The sequence below is a fragment of the Schistocerca americana genome, unplaced genomic scaffold (genome assembly GCF_021461395.2).
Source record: "Schistocerca americana isolate TAMUIC-IGC-003095 unplaced genomic scaffold, iqSchAmer2.1 HiC_scaffold_14, whole genome shotgun sequence".
Lineage (NCBI taxonomy): Eukaryota > Metazoa > Arthropoda > Insecta > Orthoptera > Acrididae > Schistocerca > Schistocerca americana.
In genome coordinates this window covers 11,332,170-11,341,481 of record NW_025725481.1, presented here as the reverse complement: position 1 = coordinate 11,341,481, position 9,312 = coordinate 11,332,170, and the positions used below count along the sequence as shown (strand labels likewise).

The window sequence follows — 9,312 nt, the reverse complement described above, 5'->3', positions numbered from 1 at the left end:
TTAGAATGCGTTCTTATTAGTTAAAACTCGTTTTTACTGTGCCACTTGGTCAAAACGTGTTTTGCCTAGTAAAAACTAGTTTTAACTGGCTTTCGCTTTTGACCAGCAGTAAATTCTAGTTGTAACTAAGAGTATCAGTATCAACTAGTAAGAACGCGTTCTAATTAAGCTACTGGTATACAGAACTAGTTTTCACTAAATTTATTTAGGGTCAAATATTAAAATAAAGAGCAACTGATTGAAATAAAAACACCTTTTTTGTATTGTGCAAAGTAATATTTATTGGAATATTGATCATACATCCAAACACTTCCAGATAGTGAAAACAAGAAGGCGCCGACACGGACAGTTCCAGGCGCCAAAACCCCCCGCCTGGGCAGCGCTTCAGCGGCCGACAATACCCCAGCCCGCCAGTGGGCGCTTTTCGCCACAACAAACAACACGGTAGAGGGGCCAAGCACGTGCAGATCAGTTTGTACGTATTTATCATGTCAGATCTATATCAAGAATGGCGATGGAAAGAATAATTTGTGAGAAGGATGTTACAGACTGAAGAACACGACAAAAGAGGAAACCATTACAATGTTACGACAAAAGGATCTTACGATAAATTAGTGGACGCGACTGAAGAACCACAATATGATAAGAAAAAGACACAGAAGCAGTACATAAGATTAAATCGATTCAAGGTTATTAATATTTGTGGGACCAGCAAGTCAGTGACAAGAAGAGAGCCTGTGGAGTACTACTTACGTGTCGAAGAAATTTTCGACATTATTGAAGCAGCACAGATTAAACGTTGAAACTTCAAGAAAATACGAAAGCGCAACAGTGGACACGATACACATTTATCTGTCTATGTGTGAAACTTGTCAGCGCAAAAGGAGCATTAAGGAAAGGGGGCACATGTCGAAACCCATACTTCATTCAGAAATGAACAGTCGTTGCCAAGTTGATCTGATCGACATGCAGACTTCCCCCTGAGGGTTCGGGGGTTAGAATAGGCCCGCGGTATTCATGCCTGTCGTAAGATGCGACTAAAAGGAGTCCATACCCCTCAAGGGGGTAGTTAGCGCCTGCGTCCAGAGACGGACGGTTCCACGACCTATAATTGTGGTATTTTCGGTATTTCACTTCTCGTTTCTTCCTTCCTTTGGTTGGTTCCTTTCTTTCCTCTTCTCCATCTCACTGTCTTCCTTACTCTCTCCCTTGCCTTCTTCTCCCTTGCCTTCTTCTCCCTTGCCTTCTTCTCCCTTGCCTTCTTCTCCCTTGCCTTCTTCTCCCTTGCCTTCTTCTCCCTTGCCTTCTTCTTCTCCCTTGCCTTCTTCTTCTCCCTTGCCTTCTTCTTCTCCCTTGCCTTCTTCTTCTCCCTTGCCTTCTTCTTCTCCCTTGCCTTCTTCTTCTCCCTTGCCTTCTTCTTCTCCCTTGCCTTCTTCTTCTCCCTTGCCTTCTTCTTCTCCCTTGCCTTCTTCTTCTCCCTTGCCTTCTTCTTCTCCCTTGCCTTCTTCTTCTCCCTTGCCTTCTTCTTCTCCCTTGCCTTCTTCTTCTCCCTTGCCTTCTTCTTCTCCCTTGCCTTCTTCTTCTCCCTTGCCTTCTTCTTCTCCCTTGCCTTCTTCTTCTCCCTTGCCTTCTTCTTCTCCCTTGCCTTCTTCTTCTCCCTTGCCTTCTTCTTCTCCCTTGCCTTCTTCTTCTCCCTTGCCTTCTTCTTCTCGCTTGCCTTCTTCTTCTCCCTTGCCTTCTTCTTCTCCCTTGCCTTCTTCTTCTCCCTTGCCTTCTTCTTCTCCCTTGCCTTCTTCTTCTCCCTTGCCTTCTTCTTCTCCCTTGCCTTCTTCTTCTCCCTTGCCTCCTTCTTCTCCCTTGCCTCCTTCTTCTCCCTTGCCTTCTTCTTCTCCCTTGCCTTCTTCTTCTCCCTTGCCTTCTTCTTCTCCCTTGCCTTCTTCTTCTCCCTTGCCTTCTTCTTCTCCCTTGCCTTCTTCTTCTCCCTTGCCTTCTTCTTCTCCCTTGCCTTCTTCTTCTCCCTTGCCTTCTTCTTCTCCCTTGCCTTCTTCTTCTCCCTTGCCTTCTTCTTCTCCCTTGCCTTCTTCTTCTCCCTTGCCTTCTTCTTCTCCCTTGCCTTCTTCTTCTCCCTTGCCTTCTTCTTCTCCCTTGCCTTCTTCTTCTCCCTTGCCTTCTTCTTCTCCCTTGCCTTCTTCTCCTCCCTTGCCTTCTTCTCCTCCCTTGCCTTCTTCTCCTCCCTTGCCTTCTTCTCCTCCCTTGCCTTCTTCTCCTCCCTTGCCTTCTTCTCCTCCCTTGCCTTCTTCTCCTCCCTTGCCTTCTTCTCCTCCCTTGCCTTCTTCTCCTCCCTTGCCTTCTTCTCCTCCCTTGCCTTCTTCTCCTCCCTTGCCTTCTTCTCCTCCCTTGCCTTCTTCTCCTCCCTTGCCTTCTTCTCCTCCCTTGCCTTCTTCTCCTCCCTTGCCTTCTTCTCCTCCCTTGCCTTCTTCTTCCCTTGCCTCCTCCGCCCTTGCCTCCTCCGCCCTCGCCTCCTCGTTTGAGACAGTCTGTCCTCTCTCTCTCTTCCCTTTCCTCTTCTTCCTTCCTCCCTGTGCGCGCCTGAAGGCCGTCCCACGCGTTCGCACGCGTACCCGGTGACGGGGTAACGCGTAATTACCCACCCTGGGTAGACAAGTAAGGCACGCACGTACCCCCTGGTAAAGACCAGGCCAAAGGAGGTTTGATCGCCTGAGCTGATACCTTCTGACCATGCCGATTGGTCCATCCGTCTGTTTCTCGGGAGGTGTGACCTGAGGTGTAAACATTCACCTAAGGCGGGAGTGCCCTCTGAGAGGGTCCCCATAAGGAAGGAGCGCACCATCGGAGACGCTGGCAATCATGGGGGATTCCTCCGCAATGGATTTCTCTTTTTCTCTCTCGACTTCTGCCCACAAACGGAAACATGACCAGCCAACAGTGACAAAAGTGCTACCGCCTGCCCCACAGTTCCTCGTCGTTTCTCGATCTGAGGATGGAAAGGATTTTTCCTCTGTCAACCCTTTCGTTATCCAGAAGGTCGTAGATGCCATAGCCGGTACTGTTAAGTCTTGTACAAGGTTGTGTAATGGTACCTTGCTACTAGAAACTGAGAGCGCCTTTCAGGCACAGAAATTGCTTCGAGCCACACTCCTGTACACGTTCCCTGTCCGGGTGGAGGCTCACCGAACTTTGAATTCGTCTCGTGGTGTGGTCTATACTAGATCTCTTGAGGGATTGACTGACGAGGAGATTCAGTCTTTCCTCGCTGAGCAGGGCGTGACGGCTGTCCATAGGGTCATGAAAAGGGTCAACAAAGACCTTGTACCGACCCGGACACTTTTCTTGACCTTTGACAGTGTTCAGCTGCCATCGCGCATCAAAGCGGGCTACGAGGTTATTTCTGTTCGCCCCTATGTCCCGACACCTACGTGCTGCTACCAGTGTCAGCGTTTCAATCACACTCGCCAGTCTTGTTCCAATGCGGCTAAATGTCACTTGTGGCAGGGATGCCCATGAGGGTGACTGTCCACCTCCGTCTCCTCATTGTGTGAACTGTCAGGGTGACCATGCAGCGTCCTCCCGTGACTGTCCCATCTATAAGGAAGAACAATGTATCCAAGAAATTCGGGTCAAAGAGACAGTGTCCACCTCAGCTGCTCGCAAGCTATTTGCTAGTAGGAAGCCCACGCTGCTCCCAGCGGGTAAATACAGTACAGTCCTCGCCTCTCCACGGACTACCAGGGAGGTGGCAACCCAGACATGCGATCTGACCTTCAGCACCACGGTCGTCCGTTCAGCCAGTGCTAAGATCGCGCGGTCGACGTCTCCTCTTCCTCCCATCACCCCAAAGACACAAGCCCCTTCATCAGCTTCTGCTAAGGCGAAGACCCAGAAGTCAGATGCATGGGCCTTCAAGAAGGAACCGTCACGTGCAGACTTCCTACGTACCTCGCCTCCCAGCCATCGACCAGTACTTCCACCAAACGACCTTCGAAGAAGGCTCATAGGAAGCACAGTTCTCCTTCTCCGCCGCAGCGCATTTCTTCTCCTGCACCACCCAGCGGTTGCCGCCCCAGGCCGTCATCCATTTCGCCTGGCCGCACCGCTGGTAGCCAAACATCTGGCCGTTCACCAGCGGAGGAAGCTCCCCCTCCCGGCTATCTTACCAAAATGGCCGATGAACCTATAGAACCAATGGACGACGGCTGTCCGCCTACTGATAGCGGCGGCAGTGCTCGCTCGAAGCCAGGCCCTCAGCAGCCTTCGAGGTGACCCCTTCTTTCATCTTCCTTTTCTTCTTACGATGGCACTTATTCACTGGAATATTCGCAGCGTTCGCTCCAACCGAGAGGACTTGAAGTTGCTGCTCCACTTGCACCGTCTGCTCGTCTTAGCCCTCCAGGAAACGAAGCTACGCCCATGCGATCAAATTGCCTTGGCACACTACACCTCTGTGCGTTTTGACCTACCCCCTGTGGTAGGTATCCCAGCTCATGGAGGGGTTATGTTGCTGGTCCGGGATATTTACTACGATCGCATCACGTTGCACACCGGCCTGCAGGCAGATGCCATCCGCATTACTCTCCCCACTTTTACATTCTCCATTTGTACCGTTTACACTCCATCGTCATCTGCCGTTACCATGGCAGACATGATGCAACTTATTTCTCAGCTACCTGCACCATCTTTGTTAACTGGAGACTTCAATGCCCACCATCCCCTTTGGGGCTCTCCAGCATCCTGCCCGAGGGGCTCCCTGTTTGCAGACCTTTTCAACCAGCTCAATCTTGTCTGCCTCAATACTGGCGCCCCTACTTTTCTTTCGGACACATCTCACACCTATTCCTATTTAGACCTCTCTATATGTACACCCCAACTTGCACGCCGGTTTGAGTGGTACGCCCTTTCTGATACATATTCGAGCGACCACTTCCCGTGTGTTATCCATCTCCTGCAGCATACCCCCTCTCCGTGCTCCTCTAGTTGGACCATCTCCAAGGCAGACTGGGGGCTCTTCTCTTCCAGGGCGACCTTTCAGGATCAAACCTTCACAAGCTGCGATCGTCAGGTCGCACACCTCACGGAAGTCATTCTCGCTGCTGCTGAATATTCCATCCCTCATCCTACTTCTTCTCCACGTCGCGTGCCGGTCCCCTGGTGGACCGCAGCATGTAGAGACCCTTTACGTGCTCGTCAACGTGCTTTACGCACCTTTAAATGCCACCCCACAGTGGCGAATTGTATCAATTATAAACGATTACGTGCTCAGTGTCGTGGTATTATTAAAGAAAGCAAGAAAGCCAGCTGGGCTGCTTTCACAACCACCTTCAACAGTTTTACTCCTTCTTCTGTTGTCTGGGGTAGCCTGCGCCGGCTATCTGGCGCTAAGGTCCACTCACCAGTTTCTGGCTTGACGGTCGCGAATGACGTCCTTGTGGCCCCTGAGGATGTCTCCAATGCCTTCGGGCGCTTTTTCGCAGAGGTTTCGAGCTCCGATCATTACCACCCTGCCTTCTTCCCCCGCAAACGGGCAGAGGAGGCTAGGCCACCTTACTTCCGCTCCTCGAATCGTGAAAGTTATAATGCCCCATTCACCATGCGGGAACTCGAAAACGCACTTGGCCGATCAGGGTCCTCCGCTCCAGGGCCTGATTCTATTCATATTCAGATGCTGAAGAACCTTTCTCCTGCGGGTAAAGGTTTTCTTCTTCGTACATACAATCACATCTGGATTGAGGGACATGTTCCTGCATGCTGGCACGAGTCTATTGTTGTCCCGATTCCTAAGCCGGGGAAGGACAAGCACTTGCCTTCCAGTAATCGACCTCTCTCGCTTACCAGCTGTGTCTGTAAAGTGACGGAGCGAATGGTTAACTCTCATTTGGTTTGACTGCTCGAGTCTCGACGCCTACTTACCAATGTACAATGTGGATTTCGTAGGCGCCTCTCTGCTGTTGACCATCTGGTTACCTTGTCGACCTTCATTATGAATAACTTCTTGCGGAAGCGCCCGACCGCGGCTGTGTTCTTTGATTTGGAAAAGGCTTACGACACCTGTTGGAGGGCGGGCATTCTCCGCACCATGTATACATGGGGCCTTCGTGGTCGCCTCCCTCTTTGTATTCTTTCCTTTTTAATGGATCGACAGTTCAGGGTACGTGTGGGTTCTGTCCTGTCAGACACCTTTCGCCAGGAGAATGGGGTGCCACAGGGCTCAGTTTTGAGCGTCGCTCTCTTCGCCATCGCGATCAATCCAATAATGGATTGCCTCCCAGCTGATGTATCAGGCTCCCTTTTTGTGGACGATTTTACCATCTATTGCAGCGCACAGTGTACACGTGTCCTGGAGCGCTGTCTTCAGCGTTCTCTTGACCGTCTTTACTCCTGGAGTGTCGCCAATGGCTTCCGTTTTTCTGCTGAGAAGACGGTCTGTATTAACTTATGGCGCTACAAAGAGTTTCTCCCACCGTCCTTACGACTCGGTCCCGTTGCTCTCCCAGTCATGGAGACAACCAAATTTTTAGGCCTTACATTTGACAGGAACCTTAGCTGGTCTCCACATGTGTCATATTTGGCCGCCCGTTGTACCCGTTCTTTAAATGTCCTCCGTGTTCTCAGTGGTATGTCGTGGGGAGCGGATCGAACCGTCCTACTTCGTCTATATCGGTCGATCGTCCGTTCCAAGCTGGATTATGGGAGCTTCGTATACTCCTCTGCACGGCCATCCATCTTAAGCCACCTCAACTCCATACAACATCGGGGTTTACGACTTGCGATCGGAGCATTTTATACTAGTCCCGTAGAGCGTCTTCATGCTGACGCTGGCGAATTGCCACTCACCTACCGGCGCGATATACTGCTTTGTCGGTATGCCTGTTGGCTACTGTCAATGCCCAACCATCCGTCTTATCGTTCGTTTTTTGACGACTCTCTCGACCGTCAATACCGGTTGTATGTCTCTGCCCTGCTACCCCCTGGAGTTCGCTTTCGTCGCCTCCAACACCTTAAATTTTCACTCCCTGCAACCTTTCGAGTGGGCGAGAGCCACACGCCACCTTGGCTCCAGGCTCAGGTCCGTGTTCACCTTGACCTCAGCTCGCTCCCAAAAGAGGTTACCCCCGGTTCGGTCTGCCACTCCCGTTTTGTGGAACTTCGTTCGAAGTTTATCAATATGACTTTCATTTATACAGATGGCTCTAAGACCAATGACGGGGTTGGGTATTCTTTTATTGTCGGGGCACAAAGTTTCAAATACCAGCTCCATGGCCATTGTTCGGTCTTCACAGCTGAGCTCTTTGCCCTCTACCAGGCTGTTCTTTACATCTGCCACCACCGACATTCTGCTTATGTCATCTGCTCCGACTCCCTGAGCGCCATCCAGAGCCTCAATGATCCGTATCCGGTTCACCCTTTCGTGCACCGGATCCAACGCTCTCTTCGGCAGCTGGTGGACGTCGGTTCTCCGGTTAGCTTTATGTGGATCCCTGACCATGTCGGTATCCCTGGGAACGAAGCTGCAGATGCCGCGCCCAAGGCTGCGGTCCTCCAGCCTCAGACAGCTTCTTGTTGTGTCCCTTCGTCAGATTTTAGCAGGGTTATTTGTCGGCGCATTTTATCGCTGTGGCATGCCGATTGGGCTGCCCTTCCAGCCAACAAGCTTCGGGCCTTGAAACCACTTCCCCTGGCTTGGACGTCCTCCTCACGCACTTCTCGGCGGGAGGAGGTAGTTTTGGCACGGTTAAGAATTGAACACTGCCGGTTCAGCCATCGCCATCTGCTGACGGCTGCGCCGGCGCCGTTCTGCCCATGTGGGCAATTGCTGACGGTCCGCCACATTTTAATGTCCTGTCCGGATTTTAACGCCCTGCGTCTCGATCTTAACCTGCCATGTACTTTAGATGCCGTTTTAGCGGATGACCCACGAGCAGTTGCTCGTGTTCTTCGTTTTATCAATTTGACAAACCTCACTAAGGACATTTGATGCTGTTTTTTAATCCTATGCCTGTCAGTCTGTCTTTTATCGTGTTTTCCCTTTTAGTTGTTGTTTTAAACTTGTGCCTCGCGGTGCATTCTTAACGTCGTCAGGGCGCTAATGACCATTGAAGTTGTGCGCCCTAAAACCACAAAAAAAAACCTGTAAAAGATAGCCTGTCTACGTAGTGCGTGACGTCACAAGATGGCTACACACATAGTCCCTTCTTCAACAGTTTCACGGAACAGTGCTTGTGAATAGTCGTTCGGCGAGTTTCGCGTCAGTTTACTATTATAGTGAATGGTGTTCCTGCGTTAGTGTACGTGATTTGGTTGTTTAGTTTCTGTGCACTAAACTGGTGATCTGTTTTTCTTGCCTGTGAAAATTTCGTTGCCTGCAAAATGCCGTATCGTTGTTGTGTGCCGAATTGTAGTGGAAATTACGACGGTGGACCAAAAGTAACCGTGTTTAAATTTCCGGAGGATGAAGCAACGAGGAAGAAATGGTTGTCAAATATTCGCAGAGATATCTTCACTCCTTCAAGTTCAAGAGTAAGTATTTATTTTCTTTATTTCATAAGAGGTTAAGTGTGCTAACAAAGAATAGGCACTTATGAAGTAAGGAAGGTCAGCGACATTTTGACTAATATATCAGATCTTAACTGAATAAGTGCCGAAGAAAATAGCGTTTCGTTTTCTTGCTGGTAATTCTACAGTTTAGCTGGTATAGGTTATATGAATTCTGTATTCTGCAAGTTCAACCAGTATAGCCTAAGCACAGTCATACTTACGTAGTTAAATATCTCAGTATATCTTTATACTTACTGTTTATGCTGCCTGTTAGGAATAAAAGTCGGTTTATAATTAAGTACGTGCACTTAAGATACAGACGACTTTCGATGTATTCTGCTTCTGTATTTAGTGTTTCTTTTTGCTGTAAAAGTCTTTAGGAAGTTGCCTGTTCAAATACAAGTAATGTGGTGTACCCAGAAATTGAAAATGAAGTAAAAACAGTGTCTCAGTCGCTTGTTGTTAATAAATTATTGGTGGGAATTTGAAGTCACTGCAAGGAATGTTACTATTAGGGAATATAGTAGGCTTTAGACTTAACAGTGAACCATAGACAGGAAAAATGAATGAGTACATAAATGGATTAACAGGCCATCACAAAATGCAAAGGGAGAAACTGTGAAAACATATAAAAAATACTTGTTGATTTTACAAATTCTTACTTTTTGGGTCTGGAATTTCAGATACATGCCAGTGGCCTACACAGCTGTCTTATAGATACACAGCTAAAGTACTTCAAAGCAATTGTGTGCTCATGTTTAG

The 9,312-nt window shown here is 49.3% G+C and overlaps 1 protein-coding gene across 1 annotated transcript; it reads right to left on the bottom strand.

The window, feature by feature from the left end:
* Positions 1-1,195: 1,195 nt before the first annotated feature.
* LOC124567773 (axoneme-associated protein mst101(2)-like) lies at positions 1,196-8,199 on the bottom strand (the record flags this gene model as incomplete). The annotated part of the gene is made up of 2 exons (XM_047131042.1): positions 8,194-8,199; positions 1,196-2,296 (listed from the first exon to the last, which is right to left on the bottom strand). Coding segments are annotated over exons 1-2 (1,107 nt in total), but the record flags the coding sequence as incomplete, so codon positions are not given.
* Between the last annotated feature and the right edge of the window lie 1,113 nt (positions 8,200-9,312).